This window comes from Rhineura floridana, chromosome 11 (assembly GCF_030035675.1).
Source record: "Rhineura floridana isolate rRhiFlo1 chromosome 11, rRhiFlo1.hap2, whole genome shotgun sequence".
Classification (NCBI taxonomy): domain Eukaryota; kingdom Metazoa; phylum Chordata; class Lepidosauria; order Squamata; family Rhineuridae; genus Rhineura; species Rhineura floridana.
The window spans coordinates 1,651,361-1,677,811 of NC_084490.1; the positions used below are offsets into that span (position 1 = coordinate 1,651,361).

The 26,451-nt window shown below is 49.0% G+C and overlaps 2 protein-coding genes across 3 annotated transcripts; one reads left to right on the forward strand and one right to left on the reverse strand.

The window, feature by feature from the left end:
- Positions 1-66: 66 nt before the first annotated feature.
- LOC133366791 (chloride channel protein ClC-Kb-like) lies at positions 67-16,506 on the reverse strand. Its single transcript, XM_061590281.1, has 15 exons — positions 15,949-16,506; positions 14,199-15,809; positions 13,477-13,605; positions 11,738-11,866; positions 11,072-11,211; positions 10,088-10,165; positions 9,855-9,933; positions 9,649-9,774; positions 8,636-8,720; positions 5,163-5,264; positions 4,525-4,609; positions 2,973-3,155; positions 1,412-1,481; positions 539-649; positions 67-416 (listed from the first exon to the last, which is right to left on the reverse strand). Exons 2-15 carry the CDS (start codon positions 14,374-14,376, stop codon positions 67-69), a joined length of 1,845 nt encoding a protein of 614 aa, XP_061446265.1. The 5' UTR covers positions 14,377-15,809; positions 15,949-16,506.
- Positions 16,507-16,828: 322 nt separating this feature from the next.
- POP7 (POP7 homolog, ribonuclease P/MRP subunit) lies at positions 16,829-19,780 on the forward strand. Of its 2 annotated transcripts, none has more exons than XM_061588918.1 (2): positions 16,829-16,962; positions 18,648-19,780. In XM_061588918.1, the coding sequence occupies exons 1-2, from the start codon at positions 16,892-16,894 to the stop codon at positions 19,045-19,047; spliced, it is 471 nt and encodes a 156-aa protein (XP_061444902.1). In that variant the 5' UTR covers positions 16,829-16,891; the 3' UTR covers positions 19,048-19,780. The 2 variants fall into 2 exon arrangements, with proteins under 2 accessions (XP_061444902.1, XP_061444903.1); XM_061588919.1 differs by lacking the exon at positions 16,829-16,962 and adding an exon at positions 17,335-17,453.
- The last annotated feature ends 6,671 nt before the right edge of the window (positions 19,781-26,451 follow it).

A 26,451-nucleotide genomic window follows, 5' to 3' on the forward strand; every position in this document is an offset into this window, starting at 1 on the left:
CCTGCCTAACACCTCCCCTTGCTTTTATGCACTAGAACACCCTTCCCCAACTGGGTGCCCTCCAGACTACAATTCCCAGCAGCCAGCACTGTGCATGGTCAGGGATTCTGGGATTTGTAGTCCAAAAAAGCTGGAAGGCACCCGGTTGGGGAAGTCTGCACATGATCCACCACCAAACCCTGGAGGCCAAGGTTTAACGCACCTGCTCTTGCCCGTGGAGAGCTTTGGCAGAAATGGCAGCTGCTTGACAATGATGATGCCATCAAAGAAGGAAGGCTGTGAGCGTTGGCTGATGGCGTTGGCAATCAGCACAGCCACCAGGACCGGCAGGATGTGGGACATCTGACCAGTCAGCTCAAAGGTCAACAGGGCAGTCGAAAGGGTCTGGGTTACAGCCCCAGAGTAAGCTGCTGCGCCTGCAGGGGGAGACAGTTCCCATTGCACGGTGGCCCCTGTTGGTGGTCAGTGGAATTGCTGCCCCAAGACACACACCCCCATGGAGGCAAGAACAGACTGCAGGCAGCGGGGGGGGTCTTACCTGCCAGAGCGTAGCCGGCGGGTATAATACGCATGTGGATACCTTCAGAGACGATGCCATCTGGGAAGATTTTGGCCATGACCTCCCCATACAATCGGCCCAGCCCGGCTCCTGTTGGCACAAAATGCATCCAGGATCACAGTCAGAACAGCAGCCACCATGAGCAGGAGAGGCAGGGACTGAGGGCAGAACTCCAGAACTCCTCCAGCAAGTCTGGAGCCCAGACGGTTAGAGCAGGGGTACTTGATGGCCCAGATGTCTGAGTCCCATTCAGCAGTTAATTATTTTAAAAAAGTGGGGTGAGCCTCAATCCTGCCTAGAATCCCTCCATCCTTCCCCAGGTATATGGGGCTGATTGCAGTTATTAGGCCAGTGGTGATGCAGAGGGGCTCAGTGCATGCCCAGAGGTACTATAGGATTATCACTTGTTCTAGAGACGGGGCAGTGAGATCAGGTTTTGGTCATTCAGCAAAAGAAATGGAAATGGTCTGCCTTCAAGTCGATCCCGACTTATGGCTACCCTCTGAATAGGTTTTTCATGGTAGGTGGTATTCCGAGGGGGTTTCCCATTGCCTCCCTCTGAGGCTAGTCCTCCCCAGCTGGCTAGGGCCTGCTCAGCTTGCCACAGCTGCACAAGCCAGCCCCTTCCTTGTCTGCAACTGCCAGCTGGGGGGCAACTGGGCTCCTTGGGACTCTGCAGCTTGCCCACAGCTGTACAGGTGGCAGGGTATGTAACCCTTGAGCCACTCCCTGCGGGGTGATCTTTAGCTGCCCTTTTACACCCAGGAGACACCAGCGGAGATTTGAACTCAAACGAAAGGGATTCAAATCCTGAGGTGTGAACTGGGGACAGCCCATGGCTGAGATTCTTACCATAAACAAAGACAGGGAGGAAATATCCAGCCGGGACAATCATGGTGCTTGCCAAGAGCACCATGAAGAACTGTTGAGAAAGAGGAAGACATGGATGAGGGGGCATCAAAGAGAGGCGCCTGCAAAGGAGGAGACAGACAGGCCAGGAAGGATCACCTGGGTCCATGTTGCTAGGAAGCATCAGGGCATGGGTGTGAGAGGGCGACTTGGCTTACAAGAACGCGTGTATGGCTGTGAGCATACTAGTCGCCTACAGCCCCTCCAGAGTGTGTGTGTGTGTGTATTATGCAATATCTCACTGACACAATAATAGTGGATTTCACCTGGACTGTCCAGACATCGTTCCACTTCATTAGATGTTCTACCTTCTTTCTCCAGAGTCACTGCATTATTGACATCTGGAGGAGCACTCTTGTGCTACAGCACAAGAAAAGTGGGACAAAAACACCTGAGAACATTTGTGGTATAAAAAATTACAGGATTTCAGCAGGATGCTGCGGGACATGCACCAATTAGAAGTGAAGCAAAATGTCTGCCCTGAAGACTTTTGCAGACACAAACAATTGAAAGCAGGATCGCATATAACTGCCCCAATACCATCAGGAGTACAAATCATGAGGAATACACAATAAAAGGGCATCTGGTGTTATACGATTGGGGGATGGACTAAATGACCTCTTGGGATGCCTACAAACTCAGTGATCCTTGATTCCAAAAAAAGGGTATTGCTTAAGTGGATAAAATTCCGATTCCCTTTGTTATGGAAATTGGGCTGATGGCAGTTCATAGTTTGCCTTAACAATGCAAAGGAAATCTCTGAATGGGACACTGCTTCTACTCCCAACAGCTCCTTTCCAGTGGCTAAGGCATATTCAAGTGACTCTGTAAACAGGGCAGCCTGCAGTTCTGAGTTGGGAAGCAATCTGAAGGCAGAGACAGAATTAAGCTAGGTCTTCGAAGGTGCAGGCTGTTCCTCTGGAAGACCTGATGTGGGAGCAGCAGATTCTGGGGTGCCTGCCGGAGTGTTAAGCTGCAAATCTCCATGTATGCTCACCCTGTAGACAAACGCAAATCCTGCAAAACACCACAGGCCTCCTACCACCTCCTTCCACAAAGGTAAACAAACCTGATTAAGGCCTCCACCCTCAGCAGTTCTCACAGCTCAGAGAACTGGGACACGGTTGCTACAACATGATGTCACGATGGGAAAGTGAAAATTGGGTTATGCATTTTCACATAGAGTTGATTGGTAGTATGGTTTTCAACAAGTAAGATATTGTACTCATTATAGAATCATAGAATAGTAGAATTGGAAGGGGCCTATAAGGCCATCAAGTCCAACCCTCTGCGCAATGCAGGAATCCAAATCAAAGCATTCCCGACAGATGGCTGTTATTTTGCATTATAACTGTTGTGTGTTTTTAAAGCCTTCCTGTGACTCCAACATTTAGGGGCAAAAGCACCCTTCTAGGATGGCACCTGCAAAAGGGACTTTGCCAGGGACATAAGGACTCCCCCCTCCCCCTGTTCCCAGGCCAGGCCCAGACAGGCAGGCCCCCACCTTAGCAATCAGGAAGAAAGAGGCCACCTCCAGGGAGGAGAGAGCTGGGTGGGTCCACTGGAGCCAGGTGAAATCGTCAGTCCGGTTGGGGGGCTGTCGGGTGCCATTGCTGCCCAGGGGGGCCTCTTCCAGGCCCCAGGTCATGTTGTTGAAGAAAGTCTCCAGGAGTTGCTTCATGGATAGCTTGGGGGAGGAGATTGAAAGCTGGGCAAGGAGGAAAGAAGCCAAGACACCCTCAAGCCCCCCCACTCCATGGTAGCCAAATCATGCCTTCCTCTTCCCCACAGCCTTAAAAAAGAAAACAGTGGCTGGGAAGGCACCACTAAAGGTAAGAGGGGGACAGCCGCCTCTTTCCTCCCCCCTCTAATTGGAACACAGGAATAAGGGTGAAAATGAGGCTGCCTCTGAGCATGTTCAGATGTCCATAGGCTGCCTTACATATTGGGATTAGGAGACTGGGCTTCATACAGAAATGGGTGTAGCGTTCAGGGCAGGTCAGAGGCCCAAACATCTCTACCACCCCTACCTTACTCTTCTAGACCATTGCTTCATCTACCTCAGTGCTGTCTACACTGATTGACAGCAGCTCTTCTAAGGTTTCAGATGGGAGTTTTCCCCAAGCTCTTCCTGGACATGCTGGGGATTGGACTTGGGATCTTTTGGATGGCGCAGAGTGGTAAGCGGCGGTAACGCAGCCAAAGCTCTGCTCACGGCCAGAGTCCGACTCCAACGGAAGGAGGAAGTCGAATCTCCGGTAAAAGGGGTCGAGGTCCACTCAGCCTTCCATCCATCCGTGGTGGGTAAAATGAGTACCCGGCATATGCTGGGGGGTAAAGAAAGGCCGGGGAAGGAACTGGCAATCCCACCCCATATATACGGTCTGCCTAGCAAACGTCACAAGACGTCACCCTAAGAGTCGGAAACGACTCACACTACAAGTGCGGGGACACCTTTACCTTTTTTATACCCTTTGAGCTAAAATAAAAGTTAGATTCCAGTCCTCATGGCTCTGGATTAAACAGGAACAAGACAGCCAGTGCGGTGCAGTGGTTAGAGTGTCGGACTAGGACCTGGGAGATGAGGGTTCAGCCATGAAGTTCACTGGGTGACCTTGGGTCAGTCACTGCTTCTCAGCCTAACCTACCTCACAGAGTTGTTGTGAGGATCAAATAAGGTGGGGGAGAACCTTGTACCCCACCTTGAGCTCTTGGGAGGAGGGGTGGGATGTAAATGTAATAAATAAATAAATAAACAAACAAACATAGGAATCTGTCTTATATGGAATCAGACTGCTGGGGCGCATCCAGTTCACTGATGTCTGGCAGCAATTCTCTAGGGTCTTAGATGGGGGGAGAGGGGTCCACCTAAAGATGTTGAGGATTAAACCTGGGATTGTTTGCAGGCAACCACTCATCTACAGCCCCTCCCCTATCAAATTACTGAGCAAAGGGGTGAGGGTGCAACACCCCCCCCACCCCAAAGGCTCCCTTTGTGAGAAGGGCGGGGTATAAGTTGAATTAATCAATGAACAATGCACAGACCATCCACTTACCCTTGCACCAATATACTGCCCCGAACCTTGTGGGAAGGTGATGCTTGACAGCAGGAGGGCGATGACACCAGCATACCAGATTTTGCTGTGGAGGAAACAGATGTTATCTACGTGGACAGGGAGGATGCTGGTATCATTTGGGAGGGGGCAGTGGTGTACATGGAAGGTGGGCAAGGGAGCAGTTCCCCTCCCCATGATGGCCCCTAACCTCTAGATCCCCTGCTTTCCATTTTCTTTCCAGCATTTGTACAACCCAAGCTATGAAACAAAACGTGCAGCCGCGATTCTCCTCAATTTTTTGGTGAAAAATTAGCCTGCTCCTCCTTCCGGGGCTTTACTTTGCCCACCTTCCAGGAAAATACCTGCGGATGCCTGTGCTGAGAGGTGGTGGCCCCTGGCAGCCTCACAGTACGTTTCTCCAGCTCACCTGAAACCACGTCCTGTGCTCCACCTTTCCTGGCAGAGAACCATTTTCCTATCTCACCGTGTGTGTGTGTGTGTGTGTGTGTGAAGAACGTTTTTTTCCAACTGTTCTGTGCCATCCATGCAAGGCTGCTGCCCCCCTCAACCACTCACCGTTCTCCTCCTTAAACAGCCCCTCCCCGGAGACAGGGACAGTGTGTGTGTGGGGTTCTTACTTGTTCACCATGAAATGTTTGATTCTCTGCTGGTTCTGGAGAAAGATGAGGATGTTTCGGTGGCAGAAGAGGAAGACGGAACAGATGCCTCCACAGAGCACTCTGGAGAAAGGGAAACACAGACACTGAACGCACCCTGGGCCATGGGACCCAGGTGTCCGGGGAAAACAGAGGCAACCTGAGTGACTTCCACTCAGCTATCACTTAGGAGTCTAGCAAAGGTGGAGAAATTCGATTCCGTTCGCATTTAAAGCTAAATCGATCACACCGCACTTTCCAAAGCCACAGGAGAACCAAACCACAACCATCCTTCCAAAGCCACACGGGTCGCAATGTTGTGATGCAGTTTTCCAACCAAAGTTTGCAAAAATGTATATATTAGGGGAAAGTGTGCACAGGACTGAATATAGTAGTAAAGACAACATAACGTATTATATTAGGAGAAATTGCTTGCCAAAATGTGTTAATTAGTCAAAACTATATAAAAACGTGCTTATTGGGAGAAATCCAAATAAAATGCTGAATTTTCATGAGGACTTTTCTTTTAAGGAAATTAATTTTTTAAAAAGGAAAAAAATTAAGGAAACAAACAAACAGAACTAAGTTAAATTAATCTGCAAACTATAAATTGCAATACAAAGTGAGTAAAAACACAATTCAAAACAAATTTTGTCTTATTCATTTAGAACATTGCAGGTGAGCTAAATCACCTTCCCAATTTATTCCATGGATTCAGGGAATCAGACTTTATAATTCATTATCTGGCCTCATTTCTTTTTTCCCTTTTCCCTTTATCCAGTTCCCACAAAGTTCTATTCATCTGCGCCGTATTTCAACATAGACCGAGGGTATTGTGTACCTGTGTGTAACATCATTTGTATAAGAAGTAAAGTCCTGCCATATTGCTATGAATTGAACTTGTGTAGTTTGTCCACTAGATGCCCTCAGTTTGTGTGATATTTTATCCAGCAGGGCTATTTGCCAGACCTTCTTATACCAGCAATCTGAACTATGCAGGTTGAATACCTTCCAGTGCTTTCCTATCAATGCCCTTGCAGCTGTCAATAGATGTGTGACCAGCTCCTTAATTTTTATCTCTCTATCAGCACCGATGAACAGATTCAAAAGTGCCAAATTAATTGTTAATGAAAGACCTTCTCCCCAAAGGATATTCCTTTTATACATTCCCACCACATGTGGTTCTGGGTGCCAATCCTTTGGCATTCTCGCTAGCCTGTGGAGGAGGACCCTGGATATATAAATGAGAGCTGTCAGGGAGTTAAATGCCAGCCATGTGCTAATTTTAGTGAGAGTTCCCTTGTTTGTGACAAAAGAGATTTATATGGTGCTTTTGTCCAGAGTTTGATCCAATCTTCATTTTTTATTTCCATTTCCCAGTTAGATTCCCATCATTCTTTCTGGGGATCATTCTGACTGTAGTCCAGATATAACAAGTGTTTAAAAAATCTAGAAATAAATCCTGATTCCAGTGTCAGAGTCCCTGTGATAATTTTCTCAAATATTAGTTACCTGTCTCTTAGCTTCCTTTTCAGTTTCTGAATTTTCAGAACTCAGGAAATCTGAATTTTAAAAAAACATTATGAAATGGCTGCACAATTTCTCCAGGTGCAGACAACCCATTGTACAGCTGTGGATATGGGGACAGATGATGGTTTATATTAATCGGTTTGGCCCAGGATGGGGCACCTGCGTGGCCCTACAGATGCTGTTGGCCTCCAACTCTCATCAGCCTCACAAACAGCATGGCCCAACGGTCGAGGATGATGGGAGTTGTAGTCCAACAACATCCAGAGGGCCACAGGTTCCTTGGTTCTTTATTAGCCATTTCCTTCTTTATTGTCTGTTTTTCCCTTTCCAAATATCATTGCCTTATATAGCAGTCTCTTTTCTTCTGTGCCCCGAAACTGCAGCAGGAAGCAGTCATAATCAGGAAGGGGGGGAGGGAGTGTTTTTTAATGAATTGTTACTGGATCTCCATGTTGTCATTCAAATGGCTTGCAGATGGAAGTCTCTCTACCATGTAGAAGCCCTGACATTTGGATTGAGGTGAAAGTGGTTCAGACTAAAAAAGGAGTGAATACAGCCTTGCAAATACATGTACGCAAATTACTAGCCTAGCCAAGCAGCCCTTTCTGCCCACCCACCAGTAAATACATGAATTAAATAGCCTAATCATAATCTCTAAAACTGTAATTCCAGAATATGGAAAAGTTGGTTAAAAGCACAATTGTTCTGGTATTACAAAAATATATTTGGGCATTTATTTATTTTTTTTGTAACTCAAAGAAATTATTTTTTAAAAACTGTGTAGCACACAATAAAAACTAAAAACACTGAATCCTCCAGTGCCAGAACTTTAAGATCACAAAAAACTGTTCTGGGATTAGACCGATATTTTTTTCCATGTTTATATTTTGTAGTAAAAGCTGTAGCTTTTTGCTTCAGGTTTTTTTCTCTCTCTGAGTCCCCAACATCTATTTAGAATCCAATCTGAATTCTTAGTTGACTGATTAAATGTTATGTGTCCATTTATGTCTGCTGGGTGTCCAAAAGCTAGGACTGGCTGTCCATTTGGACCCACAACTATTATTTAAAAATGCCTTGTGGGCATTTTGTCCCACATTATTGGAATGGGGGAATGGACTGCCTTCAAGTCGATTCCGACCTATGGCGACCCTACAAATAGGGTGTTCATGGTAATTGGTGTTCAGAGGTGGTTCACCATTGCCTCCCTCTGAGGCTGAGAGGCAGCGAGTGGCCCAAGGTCACCCAGTGAGCTTCACGGCTGTGTGGGGATTCGAACCCTGGTCTCCCAGGTCGTAGTCCAACACCTTAACCATTACGCCACACTGGCTCGTATTCCCACATTATTATCCCAATAAAAATCATCCCCTCCCCAACATTGCTGGGGAAAAGGGGGACTGCTCACTTGGTTACAGAATCTTCTTTGAATTCTAGAGGTCTGGAAGCAGAGTTGCTATTCCACTTGCAGCTTAGAGCAGAACAACATTTGAGGAATGCTGTCCCCAGGAAATCATGCCTGGCACAATCACTGTCAGCCTGTAGATGCCAGGCAATGTTGGGGATTGTACTCTGGCGTTGTTTCTGGCCTCTCTTGTGGGGTTCATCTCGTGGTGGAGTCGGATTCATCCTTTTTATAGTTATTGTTGGGTGAGCATTTTTAGCAGCTTTTGCTCTATTGTATTTTTCTTATGCATTTGTGGTGTAAACTGATTTTCAAGTTTGGTATTTTATGGATCTGTAAAGTTGTTTTGGAAAGTGTGACAAATGTAATTATTATTGTTAATAATAGCAATAATAATAGGAATGATCGGATGCTTCTAAATGTTTTGCATCTTGAAGTACCTTGGGATGCTCCCTTTCTTCCACAGACACAGTGGCTAGAGTCCCAGCCAGCATTACTACCCTAGTTCCGTCTACCTGGTACTCACCCCAATATCGCATAGGACAGCAGTTCTGGAAGGTCATAGGGAAACTCCACACGCCAGCTGGTCCGGAACAGAACGGCCACAGTTTCTGGAGGGGGAGGAAGCACAAGGTGGATCGCCAGTGGTCATTTTGAACCTCGGCTCCGCACCAACTGGGCCTCGGGCCCTGCCTTGCTGCTAGGAATCCAGGTTTGGACAAGTGAGGAAATACAAGAGGCAATAACCAAAGAGCTTCAACCGAAAGCAGGACTTCTTTGGTTGTGGCTCCAGAATGGTGACTCCTGCAACTGACCAGCCTGACTGTGTTCTACCTTGCCCTTGCTGCAGAGACAAATTAAACCACTCTTATTTTGACAGGCATTTGGGATTTTGCTAGGAATGGCACATTCACTGTTGATTTATGCGAGGAGGCAGCAGCAATGGTGTAGCGCCTCCATGAGCTCTTGCAGGAGGTGTCACCACACTTCACAAGTCTGCATGTGGCCCTCCTGCCTAACCTTTTTCATTGCTGATGACACCGCCTGCAAGGACAGAGGCATGACACCATTGCTCCTCCCATCCTAGCTTCTGAATTGCTTCATCCTTGTCTATATATTAATGTTCATGATTATTTCATTATGTCTAAACTGTCTTGGGAACATTTGGGTTATAGGCTGTGTAAATATGCGGTAAATTAATCAACAAGAGAAAAAGAATATTCCGGTATTCACTATGCCTCTGAATACCAGTTGCTGGGAATTGCAACTGGGGAGAGCACTGCTGTTGCACCCAGGGCCTGCTTGCAGGCTTCCATTTGAGGCATGCGGTTGACCAATATGAGAACAGGGTGCTAGAGCGGATCAGCCTTTGCTTCTGATCCAGCTGCAATCGGCAGGGTTCTTCTTAGAAAGAGGAGGAGGGGAGCTGCACCTATTGAATTTCTGACTGCTATGTAGCTGTGAAAGGCACAGAACCTATCAGGAGAACAAGCATCTCTCCCTCCTCTTCACCTCCTGCTGTGTCTTCTCCACATTTACCTCTTGTGTTGTTCAGCAGAGCTAGCAAGCGGAAGGTAAGCGCTGCGCACGTTGCAGCAAAGAATCCCCTCCAGTAATTGCGCACGGCAAAGTGGGTGCCAGTGGCCTCCACCCCAAACAGCACTCCTACGGAGAGAAATCTACTGTGAAAAGGGGAAGAGCTTGTGGAGTGGAGTGAGACAAATCTTGAGACAAGCTGTGGTTACCTCCAACAGGAGCCACAAAACAGCATGCCACTCCCACGGCAACCCCTGCGGTCAGCAACTCGTACTTGCGCCCTGGGTTCTGTGGAGAAGCAACAAAGCCTTGCAAAGGGCCGAGGTGCATGCAATGCGACGTGTGAGCACTGCTACGGTGCATGTCAGAGTAGGATCAGTGCTTTGTCTAGTCGGGGTGGGGGGACTGGCACTGTGGTGAGACTCAGGGCAGCCACACTTACCTCAGCAGAACCTGCAAATTTGACCATGACTTTGCCTAGCAGCATGGATAGGATTGTGGCCATGTGCACGAAGGGACCCTATGGGGAGAGAAGGGTAAAAGTCATGGGTGCAACGATGGGCAGAAAGACTCAGAACTACACCCCAGATTGGCTTTGTCAACCCTGCTGCCCTCCAAATGTTTTAGACTACAACTCCCATTAACCCCAACTAGCATGGCTGCACTATGCTGGCTGCGGCTAATGGCAGTTGTAGTCCAAATCATCTGGAGGGGGACTAGGTTGGGGAAGGTCACTCTAGAAGCAAAATCTTAAGACTGGGGAGCAAGTGCATTTTTCCTTGAGTAGACATTAATGCAAATGCAGGCACTGCACATTGACGCATGGAGGCACCAAGTTGTGCACACATGGCCATTTCGCATATTGCAGATTATCCCTGGAACTGTAGCCTGCGGAAGATGCGTAAAAATCTGTTCCTTAAAGAAAAATTTCCTGAGTTTTCTAGGAAGAGGCAAATATAACCAGTGGACACCTTGAACTCTGCATTGTTTTGATGCTCAAATTCCCTCTCATGTAAGTCACCTTGAGCCTCAGAAAAGCAACACACAACACTGAAACATTCTCACGTTAATAAAATTAAAGAATTATTAAATGCACACAGGCAGGTCCACAGGAATGGCCGACTCTCTCTCTCCTGGGTTGGGAATTCTTCTCTTACGTGTTCCTTCACACATGACCGTGTAGTTAAAAAATGCTTGCTGACCATTGGGATATCAAATCCACACATGACACACATAAATAAATAAATAAATGCCTTTTAATTTTTTTTTTTTTAAAGTGTAAGGTTCTAGACCACATGAAGCCCAATTTTAAAAGGTTCTTTTAGCTCAACATATGTAGTACAGCATTGAATGGAGAACTGCACATAGAATGTTTCTTCCCTGCACAGGAGACATACCTGCCTGCACCCACTTAATTCGAACTCACCACTTTCCCGAGGAAGATCGTGCTTCCCGCTGCTAAGGTGCAAACCACCCCTACCAGCTTGGCCACCAGTGTCCGGAAGGTGAAGAATTCATGTAACATAACCCCATGGAGAGCCACCTTCAGCTCCGGGATCCCAGAGCCTGTGGGGAGAAGAGGAAGCGGAGAAGGAAGGAAAGAGAGGCTCCGGTCCAAACTGGACCCCACCGGCCCCATGTGCCACTAATTAACACTGGATGGTGGGTGGGTGGCTGGTGCCCATTGGGACTGGTAGGGCGGAAGGCAGAGAGACCAACAGTGGAGGAGCCACAGAAGCCGGAGCCAATGAAAGGCAGAGCTACCCCCTGATTGGTTGTAAGTAGGAAGGCAGGCAAGGAGGTAAGGGCTAGCTGAAGGCAGACTGAGGTTGGGGGGCAATTCACCATTTGCCCTAATGGACCAGCTCTCCGCTGACTGACACTGGGCATGACCCAGTGGGAAGTTCTTCTGCACAATCCTCTGCTGCAATGAAATGGAGCTCCCCCGGATGCTGCCTACGATGGTCGCAGATTTCTCCCGCTCTGCCACTTATCACGGCCCTTGAAGCCTGCCTATTAAACTCCCCTCCCCATCTCTCGGGTCCCTGCCATCTCCCCCAACCGAAAGGCTGTCACAAGCTGGAGGACTCACCGGCCGCCTGGGGCGAGATGTACTTGGCTGCGGCTGCGGACACTGTCATCAGAACCACGTGGTACAAGGTCCAGGAGAAGAACTGCAGGCAACGGTGCTCTGCCAGCTGGTCATAAACCCACAGGCTGGCTACGGGCGGGCGCAGGAATCAAACAGGGGGAGTCAGTTGTCAGGGGTGCAGCATCTTGATTCATTTATGGGTTTTATCTATTATTATTATTATTATTATTATTATTATTATTATTATTATAATATACCACTTTCTGGGCAAAAGGCCCCCATCCACATGTAGATAGAATCAGCTTTTGCCAACCTGGTGCCTTCCAGCTGTTTTGGACTACAACTCCCATCAGGGGCTGATGGGAGTTGTAGTCCAAAACACCTAAAGGGCACCAGGATGGCAAAGGCTGAGCTATATAATTTCCAGGGTCTGTGGCAGCATCTGCCTTGGAGACATTTAGTAGCCCAACATTTATGGAATGCTCTCTCAAGTAAGTCCCACCTGGTGCCAACCTCGCCATTGTTTCAGAGCCGGGCACTGACATTTTTGTTCTCCAAGGCACCTGGGCATTACCAATGATAAATCTTTTTTTAAAAAAATGTTGTTATTGAATGTCTTACTTTGATTGTAAATTTGCTTTGGGACTTTATTTTAGTTGGAAGCAATGTAAAGATTTTAAAAACCTTACCTAACTAGGTTTAATGCCAACGACATCTACAGGTAGGGCTAGTTGGTGTTGACAAATTCACAGAGGAGGAGGAAGCGGGAGAGGTTTGTCAATAGCTATTATTCAGGATGGCTAAATGGAACCTCCATGTTCAGGAACAGTCTAGATTTGAGTACTGATTGGTTGGAATAAGCAGCGGGAGAAGGCAGTTGCCAACATGCCCTGCCTGTGGGTTTCTCACAAGCCGGATGCTGGACTAGACAGACCTTCTGGTTGGATCCAGCAGGGCTCTTCCAATGTTGCTATGCTCTTTCTCATACAGCGTTTGCTTGGGGCAGAATCCAAATAGGGTTGTTTGGAGAACCACAGAGACTGCATGCCTGTCTCTTATCACCCCAGATGAGCCCCAGCATGCATAAAACTGGGGCATAGTTTCTTTAAGGAGAGGGGCCACAGCGGTTTGAGCTTGATTTAAGCATGACCTCTGACCTGAAACTGTTTCCTCCAAATTTCTGAAGTTTATGTAACAGATGCGAATAGGCAGCTGCCTTATTTGTAGTCAAGCCCTTGCTCCATCTAGGCTAATATTGTCTACACTGACAGGCAACAGCTCTCCAGAGGTTCAGATAGGGAATTTTCCCCAGCCCACCTGGAGACGCTAACATCGAACCTGGCACTTTCTGCATGCAAAGCGGATGCTGTAGCCCCTGAGCTACAGCCCTTCCCTGTTTCTACATGGTAAGAGGAACACAGTTTGCACAAGCTCAGAGGCACCACCACCAAAGAGATAGGGAACCGCAATCAGAAATGAGTTTTTTTACTAGTGTATTTTAGGATGTTTTATCCTTGTTTTTACACTTGTTTCTAATGTTTGTTTTTGGAAGGCGCTTTCAATTTGCTTTTCTAAAAACAGGTGACTATTATTGCTGTTAGTGCTGTTATTATGACTGTTTTCTCATACTCACAGAGTGGGACTGTGCTTACTGTTGGATTCTCACGGAAAACTTAATTGGGTTTTACAATCCAACAGAGAATTCTGGGGGGGGCAGCTAGAGGAAGGGGGAAGCTCACCTCGCTGGAATTTTGAGACGGTGATGTCCAGGCCAAAGCTGAGGGTGGCCATGGAGATGCCGAGGAGGAAGAGGAAGATCCAGTCTTCACCAAACTTGAGGATCTGCAGGCGGATGGAGAGGCCCAGCGCTGGAAACAGACAGAGTTGCCGGTGTTCCCATCAAGCTTGTAAGAACATAAGAACAGAGCCCTGCAGCTCACCCAGAACAGAGCCCACCTAGACCAGCCCCCTGTTGTCACAATGGCCAACCGGATGCCCCAGCGGGAAGCTGGCAAGCAGGACCTGAGCGCAAGAGTGCTCTCCTCTCAGGTGGTTTCCAGCAACTGGCATTCAGGGCCATCCAGCCTCCGACGGTGAAGGTCAAAGCCTCAGAAGCTCCTCCTGTCCTGCGACCCGCGGCTACTGCTGCGGATCGCAGAAGGGGAGCGGAGGGGCCCCTCAGGGGGCCCTGTAGCTCCAGGGGCCCTCGGGCCAGTGCCCCACCTGACCGCCCTTTAGAACCGGCCCTGATAAAATCAACACCCCCATAGTCGACCCCCTCATTGTCTCCCCCCCGGACACAGTCTTGGCACAGATTCCATCCACTGCAAAAACCTTTCCTAATCTGGTGCCCTCCAGATATTTAGGACCACAACCATCAGACCCAGCCGCCTGTTCTTACTACGCCTCCCTCCCACTTGCTACTCCAGCCCCCCCCAGCCCTGCCTGTAGCACCTCTTACGTTTCAAGGCCCCCAGAAGCTTTCGCGCACATCCTCGCCCCTTCGGCTCCTGAAAGACCTTGCCAAAGGACTCCTCCAGGAGCTGTTTATCAGCTGCGCTCTTGGAGGGCTGGCCTTGGGGGCCCAGCTCTAGGTCCCCATCCTTAGGAACTTGCTCCCTGCAGTTCCACAGCCTCATGATGATCCAAGTCAGGCTCTTCACCCTGATGACTCCTGCTTATAAAGCACCAGCCAGGTGGAAGGGGGTGTGGGTGTGTTGGGCAAGGGCTGTGGGCCACCTGTAAAGCTGGTCTGAGCTGCAGAAGGCAGGTGGGGTGGGAAGGACCAGGACAGGATAGACCAGAGAGGGGAAGGTGGGCGGACACAGAGACGAGGGGGGGAGGGGGGGAGAGAACAAGCGAGCAAGAAAAGACAGCCAAGAGCTTTGTGGCACCTGAAAGACAAACTGATTTAGCCAGAGGCTCCCAAACTGTGGTCCATGGACCACCAGTGGCCTGCAAGTTTCATTCAGATGCTCCGTGGTGTGTCTGTGAAGAACACTTAGAATGTGAACTCTATGAAATTCAACTTGTAATACAATAAATACAATAGAAGAGAAAGCAGCAGCAGTAAAAACACAATTAAATATCATGCAGCATCTAGCACAGCACACTACAATTACTACAACAAGCAGGGAAAAAATCATTAAGTGGTCTGCCAAGACCCTCAGCAATTTTCAAGTAGTCTGTGGGGGGGGGAGTTTAGAAGCACTAGATTTGGCTTGCTGTAGGCCACTCTGTCAGATGCAAGAGGCAAGGATTCTCTGAAAGGGGGCCCTGGATGGGCAAGCCCATTTTGGCTGAGAGCAGGACTCCTGCAGGGTCTCTGGGTTGGGGTCTGCTGCTTTGATTTTCCAGCAACCTTTGACCTCGGTCGTGCCAAACGAACGTAACAGCCTGCTAGATCAGGGGCCAATGGCCCTTCTAGTACAGCATCTGGAGGATTATCTCAATGGGCAACGGAAAAGTCATCTCTCCATATACAGGCTGGGTCCATGTGTGTTTTTCCATGGAAATTGTCCCCCCCCCTCAGTTCTCCGACTCACAGTGGAAGGAATGCCCTACCTTCTTCAGCTCCTGACCTGGGACTTTCCACCACTTATGGGGAAGAAGGGAGGAACATACAGGAAGTGACAAACTGGTGAGACGGATGGAGAACGGGACGCAGCTCCGCTCAAAGGCCGTTAATTGTCACTATCACCATTAAAGCAGGTGTGGGGAGCCTTTGGCCTTCCAGATGTTGCTGAGCTACAACTCCCATAAACCCCTGCAAGCATGGCTAATGGTCAGGAGTGATGGTGGATGTAATTCAGCAACTGGGGGGCAGCAACCCTCCCAGGTTTCAGGCAGGAGACATTCCCAGCTCTACCTGGAGTTGCTGGTCCTTTGCCAGTCAGATGTCCACATGGAAGTGTTGGCTAGTTGGAGTACTTTTCAACAGGTTCAGCGTCTCCTGGGGAAGACAGTCCTGACCACAGTTATTGATGCTCCGGCAACATCCAGCTCTACATGGGGGCCTGCCTTTATTCGGAAGCTCAGCTGGGTCAGCAGGACGCAGTCTCCAGCAGGGCAACTGGGGTGAAACATACGCAGGAGGGAAGGATTTTGTTAGGGCGCCCTCTTTCTTGGTTAGCAAAACGTTTCCAGGCTCAGTTCAAAAGGCTGTCAATGCCCTTTACAGCCCTAAATGGTCCAGAACCATCTTCACTCACCTGGCCCAACGCTTCAGCTGATGTGGGGGGTCCTCATTGGTGTCCTTCCTGCACCTGCCAGGTTTCCGAGGTACGGAAGTCCCCCATTTGCAGCATCCTGCCTGCAGATGCCCTCCCCAGGGAGACCCACCAGGCTCCATCACAGCCCCACTGCAGGCGCCTGGAAAGTAACTGAGGGTGGGATCAGGAGCCGGCTGTTGGTCTCCGTCCAATGCTTCACTTTGCTGGTTTTGAGAGCTCTCCTATCCCGTGCCAGGTTTCTCTTCCTCCTCCTCTTGGTTTTTTTTTGGGAGGTGGGGAGGTGGTTGTTTTGCATTTTCACTATTATTATGGTGTAGAGGTTCAGAAGTGGTGGATGAAGGCCGTGGAGACCCAAACCCAAATCCCCCTCCCCCAGCCATGAAGCTCACTAAATGACTTTCTCTCTCTGCCCAACCTGCCTCACAGGGTTGTTGTGAAAATAAAATGGCAGAGAGAACCACGTACGCTGCCTTGAGTTCATTGGAGGAAAAATGTGATCTGTGTAAATAAATCAGCCTTTGCCAGCCTGGCGCCCTCCAGATGTTTTCAACCACAACTCTCATCATTCTCCAGGAAGCAGCGCTAGTCCCAAACACCAGGAGGGCGCCAGGATGGGAAAGGCTGAAATAAATAAATAAATGTCGCTCTGAAGTGGAGTGTAATCGGGGGGGGGGGGTTTACAGAGAGAGAAAACTACAAAAGCGCTGGAGCGAGTCGTCCTCTCTGTCTTGGGTAGGGGACTCTCCCGTCTGCGCTGGAAATCCGCGTGTGCGTTTCCCGGGCGGAAGGCAGATAGGGCTGACCGAGCTGCCCATTGAAAGCAATGGGGAAAAAAATTCGGGATGATGATGATGATTTTAGCGCAGCGGTGATTTTGCAGCAAAATACGGCTCCTCGATTTCGTGGGGAAACAGCTGTGGTAATGGCAACCCCCCCCCGCGTGCCATATTGGAGGTGGCCGAGACAGCGGCATGCCCCAGAATGCAGTCCAAGGTGAATACTGCCGGGTGAAAGACGAAGGAAGGCTACAACAACCCTGCAGTGTAGCCCGGAGAGTGCTAAATATTGCAGGGCGGCGGCGAGGCAGGGCGAGGCTGCCCCCCAAACCGCATCTCAGGTTGCAGCCGAGGTCAGCCCCCTTAAACGCCCCCGCCGCGCCACATGCTCCGCCCGAGCTGCACTGCAGACCCCTCGCAGTTTGAAATAGGGGTGGGGGTGAGAGTTCTCCAAAGAAAAGGCCCCTTTCCGGGCTTCTGCCTTTGGGCAGGGAGGGGGTCTAAACGACCCCGGATTTGAACCCCCGTGCGTATCACTCTTCAGGAAAGTCTACAGCACGAAAGTCCCGCATGCGCGCTCCGGTGAAAATGTATGAACCTTCCATGCACGCTCCTCCCCCTTGAGTAAGCGGAAACCGGAAGTGGCGGAGCGGGCGGGCGCGCGCATAGATTGCTTGTTGCTGCTGCTGCTGCTGCCGGTTTGGAGAGGTGGGGAAGGGGCGCGTGGGGGTTGGGAGGGGCGGAAAGGGGGTGCACAGAGGAGCAGGGGAGAGTGGGGGGCAGGGGTGGGCTGCAAAAGGGGGAGAGGAAGGGGCCGGCTGCAGGAGGTAAGAGGCAGAGCGAGGACTTGGAGCAGGCTGAGTCTGTCGCAGTGTGTGCCACATCACCTATTTGAAATACGTGACTCCCCCCCAAAAAAGAGAATCCTGGGAACTGTAGTTTTCCTCTTGCAAAGCTACAATTCCCAGCAACCTTAACAAACTACAGTTCTCAGGATTCTTCTTGGGCGGGCAGGGGAAGTCATGCACTTTAAAGGCGTGGTGTGTATGCAGACATAAATGTTCCTCATGTTAATTTAATTTTAATGTGTTCCCTTTTATCAGTATTTTTTAAAATGAATGTTTTGGGTTTTTCTTTGTAAGCTGTTTAGAGGTCTTATGCCTAGTAAGAAGCTTATTTGTTTTTTAAAATAATAATAAATAAATGGCTGAGGGTATGCCAGCAGAGAAGCGCCCCTCTCTCAGGGTGTATGGGAAATGCCCCAAGCCAGCCTTCATGAACCTGGTGCTCTACGGAGGTTTTAGTCTACAGCACCCACCAGTCCCAGCGTGCACAGCTGTACGATGCTGAGGCTGATGGGAGTACAGCTGTGCTGGCTGGAGCTGGTGGGAGTTGGAGGCCAAAACCAGTGGGCAGCACCAGGTTGGGGAAGGCTGTCCTGAATAAGCGATTTGTTGTGCTGCCAAGGAGGTACATGGGCGGTTGAGAGGGGCACTTGGGTCCCTATGGCTGAAGGCATAACGGGTCACAGGGCGAGCAGTTACCCCCAAGATATATATAAATAAATAAAATAAGATCTGTGGGTCAGGAGAGAAACATGGGTGATTTTCATAAGGATTGAATCTAGTGGCATCTAGTGTGTCTTTGGGGTGGAAGGCATAAAATAAGGTGGGTGTAGCATATTGATGGAGGAAGAGGTCCGCGCTCAAGTGGCTCACCAGTCAGAGGAGTTGTGGGGGTGGAAGAAGGGGTTCACTGGGAGCGGGAGGCATTGGATGGACATGGCAGAGGAAAATAACCTCAAAGTGTGGGGTGGTTAGGGGAAGTATATTTCGGCTTTGTGGCTATATTCAGTCTTTGCATTCAAAGCCTACTCATCACGTTTCCCCCTCCCGCCCCCAGCTCCAGAACTGCCATGTCTGAACCGGGACCTCCCACAGAGACGGAGTATGCTTTGCGGCGCCGCTTGCCACGGCGCCTCCCACGCCGCCGCAGTGACATTTACGTCAACATGAAGACGGATTTTAAGGCTCAGCTGAGCCGTTGCCAGAAGCTGTTGGCCCCTGGAAGCGGCTGCCCTGAGATCTGCATCCACGGTTTGGGTTTAGCCATCAACCGCGCCATCAACATTGCGCTGCAGCTAGAAGCCACCAGCAGCGGCTCACTGTGCTTGGCCGCAAACACGTCTACTGTGGAGCTTGCTGATGTTACCGAGCCAGAGGGGGACAGTGACGAGCCGCTGGCCAGGACCAGGAACAACTCTGCGATCCACATTCGGGTCTCCCGTGTCGTTCCAGAGTAACCACCTTTCTGGATTGCCCTGATGAATCTACATCTTGGTGTCCCGTAGTAACAAGGGGTACCTTGCCTATCCCGAAACAATTAGCATCATTTGAATCTGGAGGTTCTGCATTGTATAGGAGTAACTGGGCAGTGAGGGGGGGGTCTTGCTTTTCAAAACTGATTGCACCTTTTCTGGCTGGACTTGGGCTGGGCATCAGATTTGCCAGTGACAACGAACCTTGCAACTCTCCATCCTGTGTGGCAGAATATCACCACTTGCATACCAGCAGCAGGGCACGTCACTCCTGAGACTAAATTTTAGGCTTGTTCCCGTTTCTGGATAAACTGGGACACCTTCCCTCCTTGCTGGCCTTGGCTGAGGCTGGGTGGACATCTCTCTCTGGGAACTGGAGCCAGGAACCCAGAGAGGCGGCCCTGTCTTGCACCCTGAAGTGGGACCCAGGGCTGGATGCAGCTGGTTTCCCTAGCCTGAAAACAAACTTGCTACCTTAGTAGGGGTTTGCATCTCAGTAGGACTTCTTTGGGAGGAAGGACAGGGTATAAATGCAAGAAATAATAATCTTCACTTGTTCTGAAGGAGGGTGTAGGGAGATCTGATTCTTCCCACTGAATTTCTTAATGCTGTGACGTCTAGCGGTGTTGCTACCGAGCAACCCCGGGGTGTGTATGTATTGTGGCATTTGGAACTGTGACTTTTGTGTGGATCTAGGAAATAAACCATTTTATTAGGAGGTGAGAGAGTGGCCTTTACCTCAGATTTTCATGGGCGACTGGCAGAGTCTGAGGGTTGAAATTTATTTAACAAAATTTGTAGACTGCTTAATCAAAACAAAAATCTCTTTAAGGGTTGTATTCAACTACGTTCTACTTAGAGTAGACCCATTGACATTAATGAACTTTAAGTTAGCTGTGTCCATTATCTTCAGTGGGTCAGAGCAGACCCATTTTATGTAAATTTCTTAGGGTTGTATTCAATGCTAGTCCTACTCAGAGCAAGCATTGACTACAACCCTAAGAAATTTACATAAAATTGTGTCAAATGTTTGTAAAAAATACAAATAAAATCAAGATTTAAAGGTTAATATACATAATAAAGGGATCAGGAATACAGATAAAATCACAGAACTGAAAAGCAAATTGTACACAATAAGATTGTATGTCTGGCTTGGATTGCTGAAACAAAAATGTTTTAGCAGGCATCTAAAACAACATAGTGAGGGTTGCTGCCTAACATCAATAGACACAGAGTTCCAAAGAATGGAACACCTTGAACTTGGCCTGGTAACAAATTGGCAACCAGTGCAGATTTCTGAGCAGAGGCGTTCTATGATAACAGGGTCTTGCTGCAGCATTCTGTACTAATTGCAGTATCTGGGTCAAGGGCAAGGGAAATCCCACAGAGAGTGCATTTGCAGTAATTCACTCTTGAAGTTACTAGTGCCTGGACTACTGTGGCCAAGCTATCCTGGTCCAGGAACAGCCGGAACTGTTGCACCAGCCAAAGCGAATAAAATCAAAGAATCATAGAATAGTAGAGTTGGAAGGGGCTTCTAAGGCCATCAAGTCCAACCCCCTGCTCAATGCAGGGATCCAAATCAAAGCATGCCCGACAGATGGCTGTCCAGCTGCCTCTTGAATGCCTCCAGTGTTGGAGAGCCCACTACCTCCCTAGGTCATTGGTTCCATTGTTGTATGGCTCCAACAGTTAGGAAGTTATAAAGAACTCACTCAAGGAGCACAGGCTGTTGCGTGGGCTTGGCTGGTCCTATTGTCCAAGATAGCTGGAGGGCACTAGGTTAGTAAAGGCTGCTCTGATGCATCTGCCTGACCAGCAGGGGCCCTTCTGCTGGCTGCTGGTTTTTAAAGATTCTGCAGTGAATTTGGCCTTTTGCCCCGTAGATGCTGTTCAGGTCCATTCTGCTCTGGAGAGCGCTCACTCTTTGTGCAGGAGATCGCTTTGTCAGACATCTCTAGGTTCCCATGCAGAGCAATATCCCCCCCCCCCCGTTTGATCCCAGAGATGGTTACGTAGACAGCCAGACAACAATACTCCGGTCAGCCGCTGGCTCTTTTCCAGCAGCGAGCAGCATGGGATGGCTGCGTAAACAGTCTGTGTGGATCTCTTGGTCCTGCAGCCATTGCAGGAAAAGCTTTTAGGACGGAGCCCTAAGTTTTGTTTGAGTCCAAGAGGCCTCATGTGAGATAAACACAACACAACCTGTGGGCCAAAACAGGGTTTTGTTTTCTTTAGCAAGCAGGTTGGAGTTGTGCCAGGCCTGTTGTCTGCTTGAGGCCACAGCTGTGAAAGAGTTCAACTTCAAACAGACGGGAGAGGAGCCATTGTTTTAAAATTTGTTTTGACTGTTAGGTGTTGCAGAGATGGGAGTGATTGAAATAGCGATTTGGGCAAGCTGCCTTCTACGGAGGGACATATTGTGGCGTATCTTCAGCCTGGAGATGTGGAATGGAGTGCATTCATTCTTGGTTCACACAATTGGGGCTAATCCACAGGATCTGATTCTTGCCACTTTTTAACAGCTTATGACAAACCTCTAGTTTCTAGCACAATGGCAAATGTCTGCAAAAGCTCCAGCCAACTGAGGGTGTCTTTCAGTATATCCTGGTTTGGCTTATATCAGCCTTCACTGACCTGGTGCCCTCCAGATGTTTTGGCTCCCATCATCCCAAGCCATCATGACTGTGCAATGCTGAGACTGATGGCAGCACAGCGGTGCTGTCTGGGGCCAATGGTGGTTGCAGCCCAAAACATCTGGAAGACACCAGGCTAGGGAAAATGATTTTATATTTGAACGTTTTCTCAGAGGCAGTATGCTTCCGAATACCAGTTGCTGGAAACTGCAAGCGGGGCGGAGAGCACTCTTGCGCTCTGATTCTGCTTGTGGACTTCCCAAAATGGCTGTCTGGTTGGCCACTGTGAGAACAGGATGCTGGACTGAAAGAGCTGGGCATGTTTAGCCTGGAGAAGAGAAGACTGAGGGGAGATAGGATAGCACTCTTCAAGTACTTGGAAGGTTGTCACATAGAGGAGGGCCGGGATCTCTTTTCGATCGTCCCAGAGTGCAGGACACGGAATAATGGGCTCAAGTTGCAGGAAGCCAGATTTTGACTGGACATCAGGAAAAACTTCCTAACTTAGAGCCATACAACAATGGAACCATTGACCTAGAGAGGTAGTGGGCTCTCCGACACTGGAGGCATTCAAGAGGCAGCTGGACAGCTTTGATTTGGATTCCTGCATTGAGCAGGGGGTTGGACTTGATGGCCTTAGAGGCCCCTTCCAACTCTATGATTCTATGACTAGATGACTTTTGGCCTGATCCAGCAGGCTCTTCTTAGGTTCGTATGAGATAGGGCAGTTCCCGAAAACAAGACTCTGTGCTAGCACCACATGGGAAAGTCAAGTTGTGGCAACTTCAGTGGTTTTAAAAAAGCCTTAAAATGTGTGCTGACGGAGTAGCTGCTTGCTGTTGAGAATGCCCACCGCCATGTCCTAGGAGTTTTAGTTACATGGGACATGACCTTTCTCCTTCCAAGGGTTTCTTAACATTCCCATAAACTCAGGGGTAAAGTGTAGATAGATTAATTCTCCGGGACCCTTTTAAAAGTATAAAGGGGCAGGTCTCTGCCCCCAAGAGGCTTACAGTCTAAAATTCAACAGAGGGAAGTGGGGGCAAGGTCAATGGGAAGAATATGAAATTGTTCCACTTACACTTACTTTGGTTTGGTAACAGCAGGGTAGGCCAACAAGGGGGGGGGGGTGCACCGAAGGCATAGTCTTGTGAAGAGTGCATATTTCTCTATTCGCCAGCACCACTTCAGAGATCAGAATTGTCCCCTTCCAACTGTCAACAGCCACAGAAAGTGTGTGTGCCTGGGGAAGAGCATCCTATATTTAACCACCCCGATGTTGAGGGGATAAAATGGATCTGTGTGTGGTTGTCGGGATTAGTTGCCCCAAAGGGCACCGAATTTTATATAATGGAAATTCCCCCTGGGGGGCTCTCTTTTTCCTTTGTTTTTCTTGATTGGGGGCAGGCAGGGCAGGGCTATATTCGGAGCCCTCCAGTCTCCACCCTGCAATCCAAAGACAGACTTTTCCATCTTGTCGTCACAGTTGTGTGTTGGAAGACAGCTTATCGGGACCATGTTGGAAATAACTTTTTTCCGACCCCCACAGCATTCTCACGCTGTCAGTCGAAGGCCAGGCCGCCTGCCGCTGCTGCTGCTTGGGCACTACTGGCTTCCCCAATCTGGTGCCCTGCAGGTGTTGCCAGATTCCTGGCTCCTATTGGCCCCAGCCAGTGTGGCCGATGGCTAGTTACTGAGTCCCACAATGCCTGGAGAAGGCCGCTCTAGCTGGTTCCTTCTACTTTTTGCAAGATTTGAAACCAAGACCCTTTTTTTATATCTTTGCAGAATATAGCCCCGTAACAGAGCATTTGCTTTGCATGCAGAAGGGCCCTAGTTCAATCCCCAATGGCACCTCCAAGTAGGGCTGGGAGAGAGACTCCCTGCCTGAAACCCTGGAGAGCTGCTGCCGGTCAGTGTAGACAGTACTGAGCTAGATGCAACAATGGTCTGACTCAGAATGAGGTTCCTTCCTAAGCTCTGCAATTTGTTCTTGAACTGAACTCCCCGATGGTCTTCGTCAGTTTGCAAAGAGGGAAGGGGAAGACTGGTTGAATTCCTAGTGGTTACAGCGTAAAGCCCTGAGGCTTCAGACTGTGGAGCCAAACTTCAGGCTGGCAGCTTCAGCAGCAAGCACAGTTTTTCTTTTGCTTGGCAGCAGGTGAGCCACGTGAATGGGAGGGGGGAGCAGGCCATTTTGCTCACATCCATTACAAGCCACGAGCACAGTCAGTGACCTCGCAGGCTTGATGGGAAGGTCAAGGCTGGCAATTTGGGATGGCTACAAAAACGGGCTAAGAACTAGGGATGACTTCCAAGTTGCAGGATGTCAGTGTTCCATTTTATTCTGCACCAGTCAGGATTCGCGGGCGGTCCTGGGTGCTGCGTTTCAAGAAGGATATGGGTGAATGATACGGAACAGGTTCAGAGGAGGGCAACAAAGACGATCAGGTCCTGCTGAAATCAGGAATGCAGGAAGCTGCCCTGTACAGACTCAAATCATAAGTCCATCTAGCTCAGTATTGTCTGCAATGACTGGCAGCAGTTCCCCATCGTTTCAGGCAGGGAGTCTCTCCGACCCCTACCTGGAGATGCTGGGGACTGAACCGGGACCTTCTGCAAGCAAAGCGGATGTTCTGCCACTGAACTCTGGCCCTTCCTGTTCTGTATTCCAAGATGCCGTTTGGGGTTCAAGGTGGGGCCTGAAGGATTTGGGCCAAGTTGCCAGATCGGCCACAAACTAGCTAGTCCCCCTCACCCAGGCCAACTGGAGTGTTTTCAAAAGCCTTCTCCCGGGGAATCAAGGTTATGTGAAATTAACGCAGCAGTGCAACACTGGTGGCATTCCAGAGGCAGCTGGACAGCCACCTGTTGGTGTGCTTTAAGTTGGATCCCTGCATTGACCAGGGGGTTGGACTAGATGGCCTTATAGGCCCCTTCCAACTCTACGATTCTATGATTCTAAGAGGTAGTGAGGTGAGGACAAAATAACCCCTTTGCTTCCTTCTTCCGCAGAGACGCTCAAGGCAATGGAGCATGGCACTTCCAACGATTCTTTGATTTAATGAGGGCTGACCTTGAAATTAAAGCACTTTCCCCCTGCAATGCACATGCGAAGATGGGAGTCTGTCTCCCAGCCCTACGTGGAGATTGAACTTGGGACTTTCTGCATGTAAATCAATGCTCTGCTGCAGAGCTACGCCCCTTCCCCAAATCTTGCGAGGGAAAGTTGTAGGAACTGGGGATGTTTAGCCTGGAGAAGATGAGACTGCGCTGCCAGGGGGAGGGGGGTTTGAGAGCAAATCCCTGGAAGGCTGGCTGTAGGCCAGTGGGAGAGCCTGTTTTGCTTGCAGAAGGTCCCATGGTCAATACCCAATGGCATCTCCAGGTACGGCTGGGAATGTTCTCTGCAACTAGAAAGCTGCTGCCGGTCAGTGCAGACAACACTGAGCTGGATGGAGTGATGGTCTAACCTGGTATAACGCAGCTTCCTCTAGTCCCATTTCTTCTCTAATGCCTGGGAGAGAGACACAGGGCTAGAACTCTTGGGTTTCAGGTACAAGGGGTAGATTTTGGGTCACCCTTGGAAGAAGATAGTAGGAGAGGTTGGTCAACGGAAGAATAACTTGAAAGGGTGGGGGGGGGTCTCTCCTTGGCCCAAAGGTCTTCACGCTTAGCCTGGACAGCCATCCGCTGCGGCATGCTCAAGTTCTGGGTTTGCCTCTAACACTAATCAGGATGATATTTATTATTATAAAGTATATATGTAGACTTGCTTTCACCGTCCAGGCTCTGAAGCAATAAAAAGTGTGCCTTTGGGCATGTGCAGAGTCCCTTTCCCTTGCCACTGCATATCCGCAATCGGCTCCTGCATGTGACAGGCTGGAAAAAGTGCTATTCAAGGGTCAATACTTCCTTGCAAGTCAGTTGGCTGTTGTTTATAAATGCAAACTGGATGTTCTGGGAAGCACAACAGTCTTTAATAAAGATAAACAAGAACTACATTTTAAAAAACCCCGTCCACCAGGAATCTTCCTTTCAAGCAGTGGTGGCTAGTGGTTCCATGTCAGTGAGGCAGTGGTTTGAACCTGGAGCAGATTCCATTGCCCCACTGATAGGGAGCCCCTGACCCCCACTGCGTTCCAGAACCCAATTTGCAAACCAGCTGCTCTCTGAAGTTAACAAGATAAATTATACAGAAAACTGTACATGTTTAACTTAATATCAAATATAAACTCTCATAAAGTCCCTTAGAACAAAACTATATATATATATATATATATATATATATGTATATACTCTGTGGCACTGAAGTCTTTTGACACTCAGTGCACCAAAGGCACGAGTAACACCAAACAGGCAGCTGTTAAATGTTCACCTTGGCATTATCAAAATATTGAAAGCAGCAATTTTGAAGTATAAAGAGGAGAGAGGAGACCTGGGTTAGTGGAGATGGTCTCCACATTTATTCCAGTAGTCCTTTTGACAAATCTCTCTCCTCTAGACTTAGTGACTCCTCCAGATATCCTTTTCATTGAGAATTTGTGATGATTTGTGCTCATGATGCTATTGGGGCAGTTTTACAAGAACCTGCTTTCAATAATATTTGCACCTGCAAACATTTTCAGGCCGACCTGTTGCTTTATTTCCAGGCAGTGCATATCCTCTAACTTCCTGCTGAAATCGCATAACTTTTTATACCACAAATGTTCTGGTTCATTTTGTCCTGCCATTATTGTGCTAGAGCCCCTCC

Coding starts and splice junctions, on each gene's coding strand:
- LOC133366791 (XM_061590281.1), bottom strand. CDS start 14,376: ATGAGGCTGTGGAACTGCAGGGAGCAAGTTCCTAAGGATGGGGACCTA. Junction 4,610..5,162: donor AAACATTTCATGGTGAACAA/GTAAGAACCCCA, acceptor TTTCCTCCACAG/CAAAATCTGGTATGCTGGTG. Junction 1,482..2,972: donor CTTTCTTCCTGATTGCTAAG/GTGGGGGCCTGC, acceptor CTTTCTCAACAG/TTCTTCATGGTGCTCTTGGC.
- POP7 (XM_061588918.1), top strand. CDS start 16,892: ATGGCAACCCCCCCCCGCGTGCCATATTGGAGGTGGCCGAGACAGCGG. Junction 16,963..18,647: donor GCCCCAGAATGCAGTCCAAG/GTGAATACTGCC, acceptor TCCCGCCCCCAG/CTCCAGAACTGCCATGTCTG.